Source organism: Natator depressus, chromosome 1 (assembly GCF_965152275.1).
Source record: "Natator depressus isolate rNatDep1 chromosome 1, rNatDep2.hap1, whole genome shotgun sequence".
NCBI classification, from domain to species: domain Eukaryota; kingdom Metazoa; phylum Chordata; order Testudines; family Cheloniidae; genus Natator; species Natator depressus.
In genome coordinates this window covers 14885535-14903741 of record NC_134234.1, presented here as the reverse complement: position 1 = coordinate 14903741, position 18207 = coordinate 14885535, and the positions used below count along the sequence as shown (strand labels likewise).

At 42.3% G+C, this 18207-nt stretch overlaps 1 protein-coding gene across 4 annotated transcripts in view; it reads right to left on the bottom strand.

Moving 5' to 3' along the window:
- Positions 1-1033: 1033 nt before the first annotated feature.
- The window catches only part of UVRAG (UV radiation resistance associated), a 149400-nt gene continuing 132226 nt past the window's right edge, over positions 1034-18207 (bottom strand). For all 4 annotated transcript variants that reach the window (XM_074955215.1, XM_074955207.1, XM_074955233.1 and 1 more), the window contains one exon: positions 1034-2582. In XM_074955215.1, coding sequence (XP_074811316.1) covers positions 1880-2582 — 703 coding nt within the window. In that variant the 3' untranslated portion in view covers positions 1034-1879. The remainder of the gene's footprint in view (positions 2583-18207) is intronic.

Here is an 18207-nt window from a genome sequence, read left to right as displayed (position 1 = left end):
CCACTTTGTTCTCATCTGAAGCAGAGAGAGACTTCAATGGGAATTCTGTGCATTCAAATTTGGCTCTCATTCTGCTGTCTATAGGGTTTAGTAAAAAATATTTGGTAAGTCTTCCCCACGCATAGTAATAGTCTTTAAAACAGCTGTTACCCTATGGAAATACAGACAATTTATTTAGAATGCAAAGGAATTGTTCATGAGGTTAGAACTGAAGCACCATCTTCTAGGGCAGATGGGGCCCAATTCCACAAGGTACTTAAGCATGTGCCCAATTTTAGGCATTTGAGCAGTCCCACTGAGTTAAATGGAATATGTTTGTGCTTGACATTAGACACGTGCTTAATACCTTGGCCTTAATTTCTGAATGCCTGTCTTTAAATGTTTCTTGCAATATCCTAAAAGTAGATGAAATGCTGTAGAAAGGCTAGGTTGACTAATGCAGTTAGAAACAAACTTTTGAAACTTTTAATGAAAATATAAATAGGATTTCAATATACCTCATTAAGGGGTTACATAGAAAATGCAGCTTCTAGACTGCAACTGTGTCTACTGTATCTCACACTCAATGTGTTGCTTTGTCAACCTACACATATCCACAGTTTACATTAATGTGGGTTAACCTTATGGTGAAGTTAGAAAGTAACAGACTAGCTTATTGGTCCAAGAGAAAGGTTAAAGTGGGAAAGAAAAATCAGGCATGAGGAAGTAAATTAAACTTTTATTCTGCTATACAGATTTATATTTGAGAGCTCACAACTGAGCCCAAATTCTTGGGTATACAATATAGAAAGCAAGAGCAATGAAATCGAACTCAGACAAATACCAGGAAATCACGAACAGGCTGCAAAATCCGTTTTTCCATTAGTGAAGTTGTAAACACGTGTGCCAGTGGTAAACTACCTATCTACAATCAAACGGCATAACAGTTCCCATGGACTGACTGCACATAGTCTGGATTACTTGAGAGTGTCCATGAAATCCATCACAGCACCTTGACGTCTGAAAGCAAGACATCTCATACTACAGATGATAGTGGAACCTGCTCATATAATGCATCTTTTAGGCTTTTGCCTCTGGTGAAGTAGCTCTATTTTAATCCTAAACCAGGAGTGGGGCGATTTCCATTGGTTAAATTAACAGATGACTGTTGCATAGTTAAGTTATCAATGTCTCCACCCAGAGATTTTGCCTGCTGGTAGTAGCAGTGCGTGTAGGAGGGGAGGGAATTGGTGTGAGTATCATTTATGTGGGGAGAGAAACTGTGTGAATCTCATTTAGATGCTTATAAAAGATGCATGTTTCCACCAGGCTTTAAAGAACAGAAAACCCATCAGTGCAATCTTAAAATTTTAAGGATTGCAAAACTCAACTGAATAAGACGCTGTTCAAAAGTAGCAAATTCATGGTATTTCTGTAATACTGACTACATTGCTCAAGAGAAACTGTATATTGGAGAAGGTAAAAATATAATGACTGCTGGTCTTACCATAGATATATTTTTAAATTAACTTTTTTCCCCTCAAAAGATGAAAATAAAATATAACTAAATAACGTAAGCAGACAGATTCATACAAGGGCCTGATTGGCACTAAAATCTCTTTCAAAGAAAGTATTTAGAATGGACTCTGGTACCTGAAAAACAGCTTATAAATACCAGACAAAGAAAGGACTGGAAACAGAGTCAAAGTTTACCTGGACTGTGAATATACCATGATCCTGTGTTATCACTCTCAGTTACAAAGTTAATTTTCCAACACCAAAGGAACAGCTTTAATCATTTTTCCATAATTAAAACAAAGGATTATAAGTGCAACTTCATCTTCATTTCAGATCGCGGAGATCACCGTGGTACCGTCCACTACAGAATTCCTGTTGAAGCTTACTTGTCCGAACTTTTGCGCGGCCTGCGAAAGCTGGACATGTTTTCGTTCAGTGCATAGATCCTTCGGGAGAACTCCTCAAACTCCCCTAGAACTTGATCATCACATTCCACTGCCACAGCATGGTCCACCGGGATGCAGTTAAAGGCTTCTAACTGATCTCCGGTGCTGAATCCTGTTGCTTCCATCCCAATTATTTCCTCTGCCTGCTCGACAGTGCAACAAAGATCAATGCTGAGGGGAGGATGGAACTCGCATGGCTGCTCGCTGCTCGCACTGCCAGTGCATTCACTAGGCAGAAATGTTCCATTTATTGCACTAATACGTCCCAGGAAAGACTCCTGCTGGTCTTGGACATTATTCAGACTCCCATTTTCTGCATTTAAACTGTCACACAAATCCTCTCTTTTTTTGTTGGTTTCTTTTGAGAAGTCCAAGGAGGTATCTAAAGATGAGGTTGGAGATCCAGATTTTTTATCTGACTCTTCTACAGGGGCTGCAATGGCAACAGGCTGTGCTAATGCAGAGTTATAACTAGGAGGGGGGGTTTTGTACTGTAGTCTTTCATTTTCCGAGCTGGCTCGTTTCCGGTGTCCCTTATCTGGAGAAGGAGGCCCAGTAGATAAACTAACATCCAAGCCCCCGAAGGTAGAACTTTGTCTCTTTGGAACTGGAATTGCACTAGAAATATGATGCCGATCACTATAAAAAAAGATGAAAAAAATGACAAAATCATAGTCAGTGTGTGATCACAGCACAAGAGGTTATAGCCAGAAGAGCATCATTTCAGGGCTATGACAAATGAATTACTACTGAGCTCAGACAACCTATTACTTGAGGACTTCTAGAGCAAGACCAGCAAGTTTGGTCCTAGAGTGTTGGCACCCAAAATGTATCACTTAACGCTGTACACTGTAGAAGACATCCCAAATTACAACTTCACTGACAAAACTAAAAGCTCAGCTGGGGTGTATGTAGAAATCTCCCACTGTCTAAATGTCAACCAACCAAGAAACTATCATGTTACAAGAAAAAAGAAAAAAGAAAAGGAGTACTTGTGGCACCTTAGAGACTAACCAGTTTATTTGAGCATGAGCTTTCGTGAGCTACAGCTCACTTCATCGGATGCATAGCATATCGTGGAAACTGCAGAAGACATTATATACACACAGAGACCATGAAACAAAACTTCCTCCCACCCCACTGTCCTGCTGGTAACTAACAGCTTATCTAAAGTGATCATCAAGGAGGGCCATTTCCAGCACAAATCCAGGTTCTCTCACCCTTCCCCCCCCCCCCCCACAGACCTCCCCCAAGACGTTCTGGTTAAACTTGGATTATTGCTGTGCACATTGTAAGATGAGCTATTGCCAGCAGGAGAGTGAGTTTGTGTGTGTGGTTTTTGGAAGGGGGTGTGTGTGTGGGGGGGGGGGGGTGGTGAGAAAACCTGGATTAGTGCTGGAAATGACCCACCTTGATTATCATGCGCATTATAAAGAGAGGTTTCAAAGAGGGATGGGCTATTACCAGCAGGAGAGTGAGTTTGTATGTGTGTCTGGGGGGGGGGGGGGGGAGGGTGAGAAAACCTGGATTTGTGCTGGAAATGGCCCTCCTTGATGATCACTTTAGATAAGCTGTTACCAGCAGGACAGTGGGGTGGGAGGAAGTTTTGTTCCATGGTCTCTGTGTGTATATAATGTCTTCTGCAGTTTCCACGATATGCTATGCATCCGATGAAGTGAGCTGTAGCTCACGAAAGCTCATGCTCAAATAAACTGGTTAGTCTTTAAGGTGCCACAAGTACTCCTTTTCTTTTTTCTTTTTACGAATACAGACTAACACGGCTGTTACTCTGAAACCTATCATGTTACACTGATTCATATAATTACCTTAACAAAGTTTTCATTATCATGAAATCCTTCAATAAGCAATCACCGCAGTTGCAAGCACTATTTCGAGTAGAAGCTCCCAAAAGCATAGCCTATTGTGAGATTTCAGGAGGTATTGCACAGGATCTTGACTGTTATAAAATTAACTTGTGCCAGCAGTATAAGGGCTTGTAAACACTACAGAGAAACTATGGTCATCAGAACTCTTTAAGTACTGTTGTTGTTAGTAAAAAGCCAGCATTGGCTCCTGACCAGCAAAGACAGAAATGAGTAGTGGTGAGCCACACTATCGATTAAAATCAGTTTACATGTTACTCTACTCCACAATAAGTTTCTGAAAAATGATTTGTAAAATACTTCAAATGCTCCAATTATCTGTATTTATTTTTTACATTAAATGAACATTAGCAACACAGCCTTCGCAAGCAAATTTATGATAGCAATAAGCAAATATGGCAGTGGTTAATAGTGGGAACGCTGCCCATGAGGAAACTGAAGTCAGCGACTCAGTTCATATTTGTTGGCAAAAAGACATTCTTTGGTAAACTGTTTGATTACTAAAGCTCTTGGGATATAGAGAACACATTTCACTTCCAAGTAACCAATTCCAATACAGCCATTACCAATCCCCTAACACTGTTGGCACGTGACCTCCAAAAATCAGTCAAGTTTGAACAATACTCCCCTTTCCATTCAAGGGCTGATGCGCTTTGTTACTTCCATGCTTACTGTGGAGAGTACACAGCACTTTTCACTTGAACTCAAGTCGCTTTACAAAGAAAAGTAAGAATCCCAACTTGGGGAAAATGTGGCACAGAGAGAAAAATTACTTGTCCAAAGCCATAAAGAGAGTCAGTGACAGAGCTGGGAACAAAACGATTGTTTCCCAATTCCCAGGCCAGTGCCTTATCTTCCGGACCTCAGTGCTGCTTCGGGCCTCCCTTACAGCAAGCTCTTTTTGAACACACCTTTCATTAAGTTTCCATTTATAAACTTTTTACAAACAGTTAATAAATGAATAGATGTTATAAATATCTTACAGAGTAACATGTGTTCTAGAGGGTTTCAGCACACCAGGGGATGGCATTATAGATGATCATAAGCAATCCCTACTGACCTGGTGGACTCCAACCATTAGCCATTTGTTAAAACGCCAACCATTTAACAACCCTTTATATTATTGATTTGTAAATGGAACCTTCATACCAAGTGCAACCCCCTTTTTTAAAAAAAACTGATGAAGACTGCAAGCAGGCTGTATATTTTAGTCAAGTATACCAGGGGTAGTCTGTTCCACCTTTTTTTGTTACTCCTTTTAGCTTTGGATTCAGTAAACCACCACCAAATACTCAGCACTAAGTATAAGATATTAGGTTCCTCAAATCCCAATAAGTTTTCCTTTCCTTCATTTCCTCTGGGTTTGCTGAGCCTTCCCTGTGAGATGGGAGCCTTAGTCTGAGAAACAAAGGAACAGAGGGGAAGAACGGACTGCTGTGTTTTCAGGAAGTTTCACGCCGCCCATTTAAAAAATATAGTCAAATAGGTTTTATATAAAGCATTTTGCTCCGCACGAAGCTGTAACATGTTTTATGGCTAAGTTACATATCTTAGAGATTTACTCTGAGCCCTGAGGGTTTATGAAGACTCTCAAGGCCAGACCACATTTCTTAAAGCATTCCTTGGCAAACTGTTTGGAGCTGACTGAAAGGGGCATGTCATTCTGAAGTTGTTTATGTGAAGTAATATTCTCATCTAATAAATAAATAGCTATAAAAGACAGTCACATCTGACTGCTCATTCACTATAACTGCAAGGGTCTGTCTGGTCATTTAAGAAATAGCAGCTAGTTTTTAGTATAAAATGAAAGCTTACGTATTGATAAATGAGAATACTGTCTTCTGCCTATTTCTAGATATACTGGATAACTACATGGTAGAAAAAATTATTTCCTTCATGCATCTAGTGAATGGTCCCTTCTTGCATCCTTTTCCCAACAGATCTAGTAGCACACGCCACTTGACCTGACTGAATGGGGGGGGGGGGTTTGAACTCTGAATGTTGGCTGCTCAGTGAGAGGCTGAGCAGAAGAGAGCCAACGCCCCACTTGACGTGCAGAGCACAGGGGAATAGACTTTCCTAGTCTGCTGCCACTGCCATGAGCGTTGCTGGAAGAGGCCCACCTGTCGGTCGGTCGGAAGAGGTAGACAGAGCCTGGCCTTTTCCCATCAGTCTTGGTGGTGAATGAGAGCTTCACAATTGCAGCACCATTTGCTTAGTGAAGCAGGAATTTGGGTACAGCTACACTTGTGGCACTTTGTCATCTGCCTGCCCTACAAGGAGTGTATGGCATCTGTCTTCAGCAGAATCAGAAGTTGAACAGAAGAAAATGTAGGAGCCAGTCTGTACAGGGAACTCACTCAGCTGTGTGGGGAGAAGAGACATGGAAGGCAGTGATTTGTCACTCTGTCTAACAGTTCAAACTGCAGAAAGAAACCCACTAGTCCAGACCATCAAAAGCATTGGAGCAGGACCAAGAATATGTGCACCATTATTTACACAGCCCAAGAGTATGCCATGTGACTCAAAGCACAAACTGCACATGGCTTATAATCTCACTTCACAAAGGGGCAAAAAACCCCAGGAACAATGTTCCAAAATTATTTTGTGCAGTCTGGATGAAGACAGAGTGACCACTGTTTAGAATGGGCTTTTCATGTCTGGATCTATTTGATAAGTCTGCCTTCTCCATCACTAAATATATACACAATCTATTTTAAATGGTAATGTTTAAAAAAAAAACTATGCCAGAGGAGGGGGGAAAAATCATTTATATGCAGCCCAGCACTAATCCTTTCAACCTCCAGTGCAAATCTTATTTCCCCTCCCCATAAAAAGGTAGGCCACTCCATCAATGGATTCCAACATTAATTTATTCTGTAAAATTCAAAGATGAAATCATGCTCCTTGGGTTCTATAACAATGTCAGGGTCAATAGTCAAACAAGAATCTCTTCCTGCTAGTTGGAACCCCAGGAGAACCACATTGTCCAAAGAAGGGAAAGAAAATACTGCTTCAGACCAAAAAGAGCTAGACCAGCAATTGTGGAACTAAGCCAAAATATTCAAACAAAATAAGGCATGCCTCTTACAGCAGAAGGAAAAAACATGGCAAGATAGGGCATATATTTTAGAAAACTTGTTCGTGCTAGGACACGATGGCAGCTGCATAAACAGACATGCCACATTAACTATATTGCAGACATTTAGTGAATAAAGGGTCAAAAACAAGTTTAATAAAACCAGAGAAAGTTTTCTGGGTTTGTTCTTTTTTAAAACGATGGAACACATTTATAAGACAAGACTTTTTCACTGACACGTTATGGGTCGATGCGATAAAAGAGGTTGTTCATCGGCAAAAATAAGTAACTTCCTTTCCTTGCAAGTACATCAAGTGTGCAGAGAGAGATGTACACTAAATGATCCTAACATCTAATGCAGCAGCAATGCAAAATTAATTTCTAATGATTACAAAGTTACTTCTCATTTTTTTAGAATTTGAGTATGCACAGGCTGCTGTAGCTTCTCTAGGTCTACAGGAAAGTCATGTCTGGCCATATTTCTTGAACAGTAAACAGAAGAACGAATGCACTGCATCGGAACACTTTGTACAATGCTCAAAATTATGGGAGGGGCCACAGTACATAAGATGACAGTCCCTCCTCCTCAACAGTTTACAATTTAAGGCCCTGATCCTGCAATCAGATTAATCAAGGCAGAATCTTAAGCCACTCTGCTGAAGCCAATGGGAATCTACCCATATGAATCTGATGGTAGGAGCAGGTCTAACTTCAGATATGACAAAAATCAGAGCTGGGTAGTTGGGAGAGGGGTTACAGAGAGAATTGCTAAGTTATTTGGCATTTGCTACTGTTCACCACACTAACACACAGTTCATGTAAATAAAATAGGGCTTACATTTAGAAGAGTTTACAGATATTAAATTGCTCTAAGCAGGAAATCAACTTGATCATTCTGCCGCAGGACATTCATCCCATCTGGAGTCAGCAGAACAATGAAAAAAGGGCTAAGTGTACTGCTGTTCTAGGAACATGATGTGCATCAAGGAGGGTGGTGGGAGAATGATCAATGAACTGTATTCACAAAATGATGGTCAGACTGGAGACTGGGGGCAAACAGTATAATAAACTGCAGCCACAAGCCAGGTGTTTCAATTGTAAGCTCCTTGGGGGCAGGGCTGTGTCCCTATACTTCTGGTTCAATAATTAAAATAAAGGTACTATACTTCCCTATTCTGCACTGGATTCAGACTGGCCATAGGCTAAATGAAATATACAAATTTAGGGAACATACAGGAGCAAATAGCTAAATAAAACAAATAGGACAATTAAGGGCCAAAAATCCACAACTAGAATAATTAAAATTACAAAGAAGTGTTGGAAAAATACCATGCGAGTATTCTCACTGCAACAAGTTTAGGACAAATTCATCCCTGGTGTAATTCCACTGAAGTCAGGGATTAATTTGTGTCCCCCCCCCGCCCCCTTTTTTTTTTTTTTTTAAATAAAGGCCCATCAGAGCCCACATACTTATATTTTCCTTTGTCTCCAGTTTTCTATTATATTACCCCAGTCACACCAATGGCTTAGCATTTTGTTTTACTTTGCAATGGTTAGAACTTATGTTTAAGAATATTTTAGTATTCTACAATCATAACCTAAGAGAAAGCACAAGAACTTGAAGGTTGATTCTTTTCTACAACCTTAAATATGTACTGGCATCTAAAGAGGAGTATATACAAGTTACTTCCTACAAAATCAGTACAAATGAAGTGCGATAGTGAGGGATTGTACAGTATATGCCTTCCCTTAACTGGATGGTGTGACTTATGGTCTTCCATTCTAAGCCTTCAAATATTTCCCCATGGATGGCAAACAATATTTGACTAGATTGTGGATTTTAGACAAACAGCGGGTTACTTAGTTTTGCAACCGATTAAATAATGTACTCCGTTAGCAAGCTAAAGCTAATTGGCAGAGGATTTTTTTAAAAAGTTACTTCAGAAGATGTGAAATTCGTTTGTCTAGCAGCTATGGAGATGGATGTCTATCTACCCAATTGGTGGCAATGCAAAACTTCCCAGGCTGCCCTGCGAAGGTACAACCCTGACAAAAACTGTTTCTAAGGTCAAGTTAGTTCAGTTTCCAATCCCAATTACTTGGCTCATCTTCTGAGACTGTAAACAGATGTAGACCCCTGTCCACTAGGAATGGTCTGAGACCAGAGAAGTATATGAAATGATTTGGTAAATTGCCATCAGACTTTCAGTCATCAACTTGGACCAGACTGGAGTCAGTGACACATGGGGCAAAATGAAATGCTATTATGAAGTGGAATTTATAAATAAAAATTGGGAAAACTGACACATTTAATGAGCATTATAGATAAGCATATTACATCAGTGACAGAATCTGAATGTTCCAATTGTGTCTGGATTTCAAAAAGCCATATCATAACGAGCCTTTAAGCCTTACAACATACATAAAGTTACTTCACTAGCAGCCCAAAATAAAGCAGTTTCCTTTAAAGTCTGTTTAGAGTGTTCTCTCTTCACTGATTGCTGGTAATACCTTTCGACACCCTCAGAAGCACCTATTGTGCAAGAGACAGGAATTCTGCTGTGCAGCAACCTGGGAGTTCAGAGAGATTTTTTTAAAATCTACAATATTTCAAAGTATTTTTTTCCAGACAAGAGATGCGAATTGTGATCTGTTCACAGCTTTATTATTCAAAAAGTTCTTTCAATCAGATTCACTTCTGATTATTTATTCTATCTATAACAGGCTCTCAAACAATAATGTATTCTGTCTTCCATAATACAATTCACAGTCTCAAGTATGTATCTTTCCCTCCCTACAAAATGTTTCCTCCGAGGAACATTACTAGATCACAGCTGGTCAAAATACTAAATCCTGATTGTCTGGCCAGAAGCCAAAATCCACAGCTATGCTCTATGGTATGAGAATACTTTAAAAAAATAACTTAAACACCATTTGATTTTTTTTTGGTTGCAAACTATGACCTCATGGTAATAAGAACGCTAACTGAAGGTGTTTAAGTTGGTTTATAGCCATTTGAAATATTTGAACTCCAGGCACAGCTCTAAGCCAGTATCATGTCAACTGTGCTAAAAAGCAATAATAGTTTCTCACCTTCTTAAAGATTACTGCTTAAATGATGCACAATAATGACAGGGCTGCAAAAGGTGCCAAAAGAAGGCTGCCAATATGAAGTTAAGGTGAAATTGTGTCTTTTTTGGCAGCTAAGAAATTCTGACAATTTTTTTTAAAACTTCATAAATTAAGCTACCAGAGTTTTCTAAGCTCAGTAACTTCAGTTTTACTTTTCTCCTTGCATCAGGCAGTATGAAAAAAAAAAGCAATATTTAAGAAGAAATGGTTACCAATTGGTTCTGTAACTGCCGTTCTTTGAGATGTGTTGCAGACATCCATTCCACTTCAGGTGGTAAGTGCCTGGGGCCCAGTTGTTAGAGATTTTTCCCTCAATGGTACCTGTTGGGACGATGCAGGAGTCTTCTGCTGCATTGTGCTACTAGGTGACAATATAAAGGGCAGAGCTGCCACCACCCTTCTTCAGCTCCTTCGCACCAGACAGACTCTGATAAAGAGGCAAAGGAGAATGGGTTTTGAAATGGACATGTGCAACACACCTTGAAGAACCAGAGTTATGGAACAGATTAGTAACTGTCAAGTGATTGCACATGTCCATTCCACTTCAGATGACTCAAAAACAGCTTGATCTGCCAGTGGAATTGGAGCCTACCTAAATAAAGACTGAAGGACCACAGGTCCTCCTTGGCATCATCTCTAAACTGTTGAGAGATGACATAATGTGAGGCAAAGGTATGCACTGAGGACCAAGTTTCTACTTTGCAAATGTCCAGAATGGGTACTTGGGCCAGAAAGGCTGTAGAGGCTGCATGTGCCCTCACTGAATATGCTAAGACACTGATCGGAGGGGTTACATTGACCAAGCTGTAGTACAAACTGATATAATAGGAGATCCAGGACAAGATTCTTTGAGCAGAGACTCGACAGCACTTCAGTGTGTGGCAATTGCAGACTGTATGAAGATGACCCAAATGGTTTAGTCCTGTTCAGGTAAAATGCCAATGGTCTCCTAATACCATTCTAGAATGTGTGAAGTTCCTCATCCTTATGAGCATGAGGCTTAGTGAAGAAAGTTGGTTAATAGATAGCCTGATTAATATGGAAGTGAGACACCAATTTGGAAAGGAACTTTGGATGAAGGTGTAGGTACACCTAGTCCTTGAAGAAGGCAGTATACAGAGGTTTAGACACTAGAGTTCATAATTCACCTACTCTTCTGGCTGATATAATAGTCATCAAAAAAGCTACATTCACTGAGAGGTGGAGTAATGAACAAGTGGCTAAACATTCAAAAGGAGAACCCACTAACTTCGTTAACACCAGGTTTACGTCCCAAGGGGGGATGGGGATCCTCCACTTGGGGATACAACCGGCCCAAACCCTTTAGAAATCTGATTGTCATAGGATTGGAGAAAAGTGATCGACAGGTGAAAAGCCGAGATAAGTGCTACGTGGACTTCAATGAAACAAATGGCAAGACCGGCCTGTTTCAGATATAACAAATAGTCCAACACATGATGGACCAGAGCCCAGAGTAGAGAAACACCTTTTTCCTGAACCAGACAGGGAATCTTTTCCACTTAGATCATAAAATATCAGGGTTGGAAGGGACCTCAGGAGGTCATCTAGTCTAACCACCTGCTCAAAGCAGGGCCAATCCCCAATTTTTGCCCCAGATCCCTAAATGGCCCCCTCAAGGATTGAACTCACAACCCTGGGTTTAGCAGGCCAGTGCGCAAACCACTGAGCTATCCCTCCCCCCTACAACTAAGTATATTTAGAAGGTTTTCTACTATTTAAAAGTATGTCCTGAACCACCTTTGAATAGATCTCTTCCTGAGGAGTCAGCCGTGGCGTATCCAGGCTCTCAGATAGACGGCCTGCAGATTGGAGTAGAGGAGGTGACTGTGGTCCTGAGAGATCAGCTCTGGATCCAGTAGTAGTGTCAATGGAGCTCTGACTGAAAGGGTCAGCAGAGTGGAAAACCAATATTGCTGAGGCCACGCTGGAACTATGAGCATGACTTGAACATGGTACTGCCTGATTTTCAACACTAGGGAGGGATGGGACTGGAGGAAATGAGTACAGGAGCTTGACTATCAGGGTAACAGGAAAGCATCCATCACAGACCCTGGGCTGTGATCTGCTCAGGAACAAATGTGAGGACACTTCTCACATAGACTTGTTCACAGCAAAAATCAACAGGGAGTCCCGCACTGCTAAAAATGAATCTGGGAACATGTGGTTAGAGCAACCATTTGTGGTGACTGGTGAAGGATTCGCTTAACTGGTCTGCCAGACTGTTCTGCACACTCTGAAGCTGAGAAGCTTTGCGGTGGATTGACCTGGTGATGAAAAAAGTCCCACAGCCTCATTACCTCCTGGCACAGCAGCACTGACCAGGCCCCGCCTTGTCTGTTCAGAGAACATGGCTGTTGTCTTGTCTGTAAGCACGACCAAATTTCTTGCCTTGATATAGAGAAGGAAAGCTTGACAAGGTAGCCAGATGGCTCTGTTCTCGGACATTTACATTAAGAGTCACAGCGTGGGAAGACCATAAACTTGGTGCCTGCAGGGATTCCTGGTGCGCCACCCCCTCTACCCCAACCAAGGGTAGAAGCATCTGTGACTAGAATGAAAGTTGGCTGACCGACCAGGAGCAAATGGAAAACCCATTGGAAAGTTCTGTCCACCAACCCAGAGAGGCCAAGATTTGTGCTCGTAATCAAACTAACATGCCTAAAGGATGAGTAATTGTTGTGTACATCACTAGCCACCCTTGCAGTTTTCTGACATGGAGACTGGCATGTCAAACCATTAAGTGAGAGGGGTCATATGCCCTAGAAGCCTGAGGCAATTATGAACTATTGTGGTAGTTCAATTGGCCCTGAGGCTCAGTCAAAACAGAAAGAATACTTCTGATAGATGTAGATATGCTTGGTACCTGTTCCGAATGGGAAGGTCCAAGGGTGGCAACAAGGCTGCCTTCATCAGCAGAAAGTTAAGCCTAGCCTCCCTGTCATTTTTGGTTTTAGGCTTAAAGTCTTTGCAAATTAGACATCAATTGCGGATGTGAGTCTCTCCAAGAAACTTCAGGCAACTGGAGTATGAGTCATTCACTGGCATCAGTGTCTTGCAGAAGTGGCAAACCTTGAATACTGACGACTGAGCTGTGCCCTGGTACCTAGTAACTGGAACCAAGGTTTTCGAAAAAACACTTAAAAGAAAACTTCTCTAACACTTTAACTACTAAGCCAGTACAAGCAGGTATGAACTATATACCAATAGAAGCAATAGATAGCAAGACAAGATGCTCCACAACAGTCTTGGGTGAAAAGAAGTAAATGAGGTTGGGGATGGTTCCACCCTTTATATCAGGGGCTCTCAACCTTTTTCTTTCTGATGCCCCCCACCAACATGCTATAAAAGCTCCATGGACCAGCTGTGCCACAACGATGGTTTTTCTGCATATAAAAGCCAGGGCCGGTGTTAGGAGGTAGCAAGGAGGGCAATTGCCCGGGGTCCCACGCCACAGGGGGCAGCACAATGCTAAGTTGCTCAGGCTTCGGCTTCAGCCCCGGTGGTGGGGCTCAGGGCCCCAGACTGCAGTACCACGCAGTGGGGCTGTGTCTTTCTGCCCCGAGCCCTAGTGAGTCTGACGCCAGCCATACTTGGCGGACCCCCTGAAAGCTGCTTGCAGCCCCCCAAGGGGCCCCAGACCCCTGGTTGAGAACCGCTGCTTTATATCATTGCGCAGCAGCATGAAGCTTCCTGGGGCGTATGTGCTGCCCCAATGGGTACTGGTGAGGGAAAAATCTCCGACAACTGTGTACTGGATGTGCACACACCTGAAGTAGAATGGACACGCTATCGCTCAAAGAAGAACCTGATTTAACAAATAGACTACCCCTGAATGACATCTTGAGATAAAGCTTTCAAATACGTGGTCTAAAAACAAGATCTGCCTGATCAGACAAAGTCAAAAGGGTTGTCATGCTTACACATCTGCGGTAAACATATCATCTACCCTCTATTAACAAAGAAGAAATACCCATGTTTACTGAAGTGCATTCTTCACTTGGTGCTAAAGTCACTTTCCCTTTGACATTTTATGCTGTTCCTGGAATGCTACACAAAATTTGACTAAAATTAAATTGCTGAATAGATTAGAAAATAGTGAAACTAAAGAAATCCTTAGATTTGATTTAAATTTAGTTAAAGTGCCTAACTTTTGAAAGAGAGCTCCATAAATGAAGTGGAATATAAACATGTATCCTGGCCACAAATTATACAGTCTAAAAACATGAGAAAGTGTCAATCCTCAGAAGCTGAAGCAAAAGGCATGCCAAAGGAGAACAGGAGTTTTAAAATATGTGAATATGATTTCAGGGCCCTCTACATCAGCAAAAACTATGCTTTTCTGAAAGCCAATGAAGCTCCAAGACTAAACAAATTTCAAAACAGGGAAGGAAACAAAAATATTTAAGAGAACTGCAAGTGGGATAGGATAATTAACAACTTAGCCTCATAATCTTTCACCTTAAGAAAGAGCCAATGTCCAGCCTCTATATCAGAGAGGCAAGTCTTGCCACTCAGAGCCATAAAAGAGAGTGCACAGAAACGGACAAATCTGTCTTGATGTTGTCTTCACATAGCACAAGAAATATTTTGCAGGGGAATATGTAAACAGCAGAATATAGGTGTCAGGAGAGATGCTGAGAGAGTTTGGAGACATGAGTTTGAAGCAATAAATCACTCATGCGGAGATGTGAAAATATGTATGTATCATAGAATCGCAGGACTGGAAGAGACCATGAGAGGTCATCTAGTCCAGCCCCCTGTACTCATGGTAGGGCTCTGTATTATCTAGACCATTCCTAACAGTTGTTTGTCTAACCTGCTCTTAAAAATCTCTAATGATGGAGATTCCACAACCTCCTTAGGCAATTTATTCCAGTGCTTAAGTACCCTGACAGTTAAGAAGTTTTTCCTAATGTCCTACCTAAACTGCCTTTGCTACAATTTGAACCCAATTGCTTCTTGTCCTATTCTCAGAGGTTAAGGAGAACAATTTTTTAAAATGTACTTGAAAACTGTTATGTTCCCCCCGCGTCTTTTCTTCTGCAGACTAAACAAACCGAATGTTTTCAATTTTCCCTCATAGGTCATTTTTTTTTTAAGACCTTTAATCATTTTTGTTGCTCTTCTCTGGACATTCTCCAATTTGTCCACATCTTTCCTGAAATGTGGCGCCCAGAACTGGACACAATACTCCAGTTGAGGCCGTATCAGCACAGAGGAGAGAAGAACTACTTCTCATATCTTGTTTACAAAACTCCTGTTAATACATCCCAGAATGTTTCCTTTTTTTGAAGTAGTTACAATGCTGACTCATATATAGCTTGTGATTCACTATAACCCCCAGATCCCTTTCTGCAGTCATTTACCATTTTTTGTGAGCGCAACGGATTGTTCCTTCCCAGGTGGAGTACCTTGCATTGATCCTTATTGAATATCATCCTATTTCCTTCAGATCATTTCTCCAGTTTGTCCAGATCATTTTGAATTTTAATCCTGTCCTCCAAAGCACTTGCAACCCCTCCCAGCTTGGTATCATTTTAAGAAACCAAAACAATACAGATCTCACCAGGCAAAGAGATCCAGCAGAAACACAACAGGAAAATCAAACCCTGATGCAAAGACACATTTCTAATAGGGCCGAAGGGAGCCTCAGGGCTCCAAGCTGAAGAATGGATTCTGTGAAACAGAGTGTGACATGGTGCCAGCCCGGCATTGGCCCTGAGCGGGTTAAAACCAGCCTGGAGAGGCTCAGCGGCAGGCAGCCAAAGGAGTGGCTGCAGGGGAAACAGTCAATTAGGGCAGCAGCTGGACCAACCAATCAGGGCCCAGCTGGCCCATATAAAAGGAAGCCGCAGACCAGAGCAAGTTAGTCTGCTGCAGGGAGCCCTAGGAAGATGACCGGCTTCCTAGAGGGCTACAGAGGGGCCAGCACCCTGGGAAGAGCAGATGCTAGCAGGGACTGGGGGCTAAGGAGAGCTCCTGACCGGCTGCCAGGGCTTGCAGGCTCGAGGCCCTGGGAAGAGGACAAAGGAGCTGGAGCCAGAGGTAGGAGCAGAAGGAACTGAGGCTGCAGGAAAGTGGCCCAGGGAATAGAGACAGTGAGCTGGAAGGAAGAGAAGGAAGAGGCAGCAGGAAGCTGCTGTTTGCAGGGTCTCTATGCTGGGGCCTGGAGTAGTGGGCAGGCCTGCCCCCTCCCCTGCACTAGCGGCTGAAGGAGCAGCCCGACTGGGGACTGCCAAGACGCTGCGAGGAGTGGCTGGACTCTTGCTGGAGGAGTCCCCCGGGGGGGGGGGGGGGGCGCGGCGGGGGAGCGGATGGTGACATGGCCGGAGGGCTGTTCCATGGAGCAGGTGCTGAGAGAAAGGAGCTGTAACGGGTCTGCAAGCGGAGGTGGGGACAGGAGAGCCACCACCACCTGAGGGCACACCCACTGGGACTGAGCTAATTCTCGAAACGCCCAGCAGGAGGTGCCAGTGTGGTGAGTGACCCCGTGACGCAGAGAATCAAAGGTACTTGAAGCAGGTACTCTGAATAAGCGATTGCCAAACTAATTTGGATACAAAGCTGAAATGGGGAGGCTCTTCCACAGCCTAGTTCAAAATTTTTTTTTAAGGGACAGCAGGTTATTTTCAAATCCAAACTGAGCAACTTCATTTCACAAGATAAATATCAATTATTTCAATCGTGTCATTTAAACTATCCCAACGTTTCTATGGCACCAAGGTGATTCAGTGACGCTGGCAGCTGAGTGCATGCTGCCAGCACAAGCAGCGTTGAGAAAGTTCATATCACACCCATGACAAAAAGGAGCAGCAGGAGAGCCCATAAAATTAGGAGTGGATGTAACAAACTATCCACAAAGTGGTTAAAGAAGCTCACAGAAAGGCAAGGGGTAGGGAGACAAGCAAACAGCACATAGTACCTGGATCTTAACAAGGAGGACAATGTTCAAGCCAAAAGGTGCAAATGTACTCTAGTGGTCATTTAAGGGTATGTCAACACTTAAAACGCTACAGCAGCACAGCTGCACTGCTGTAATACTTCAGAGTAGGTTTGCCCATCACTGCAGTTAATCCACCTCCCCAAGAGGTGTCAGCTAGGTTGACAGAAGAATTCTTCTTTTGACCTAGTGAGGTCTACACCTGGGGTTAGGTTGGCTTAACTGCATATCTCAGGGGGGTGGATTTTTTCCGATGTACATTTTCAGTATTGACCAGCCCTAAGGTTGATTTAACAAAAATGTATAAAATATGCAGGACTGCGTCGAAATGTGGAAGACAGATGCCGTAAGGTGACAGGAGGACTCAGTGTAATTTATGAATCAGATTAATCACAAAACATTATTCTACATGTTAAGAAATTCCCAGGCTGAAGAGCGCCCAAAGAATGCAGATTTTTAGCAGCACTGGGTGCCCAGTAAAAATCCTATAAAAATATGGAAGTGGGCTAGCCTGCTAAACTCATCCCACTGGTACAACTATCTTAATAAACTGAATGGAGTTTATGATGTATGTGAATGATATACTGTAAATATTAATGTTAATTATTTAGACTGTCAGCTGTTTGGGGCAGAGACATCTTATGGGTTTGGACAGCACTCAGTACAACAGGGCCCTGATAAATGACTTCGGTTCCTAGGTATTACCTCAACACCACCACCATTTATACCCTAAATAGCTTGTCGGTGATTCATGTTAATTTGCATTCCCAGACTGTGCCACACAGATTGTGTAGTTTTGCTAGGAAAGCCATCACCACCAGCTTTTATTTTTCTTTTGAATATAACAATGTATAATGTGGACGTGTCTAGTGGTTAAATCATGACCTCTGGGCAAGGCAGGCCTCGCAGGCAGACAATTATAGTTGGCAACTTCCAGGGGCACCAAAACAACTTCCAGGGGGTGCCACATTGCTCAGCTATCTTTGGCTGGTTTTCTTTTTCCCTTTGCTACAACTTTGCCTTTTTGTTTGTTTTTTGTCTTGGTTGCTCCGTGGCAGGGGGCAGGGCAGCACTAAAAGTGTTTTTCCAGCAGATTACCCTCCCCTCTGGGTTATTCCACTGGCTCATCATGGACTTCTCAGGCTAATCAACTTATCAGTGACCCAGGGATAATGTCTACCTCAGAAGAGCGAGGAAGTCTGATTGCTG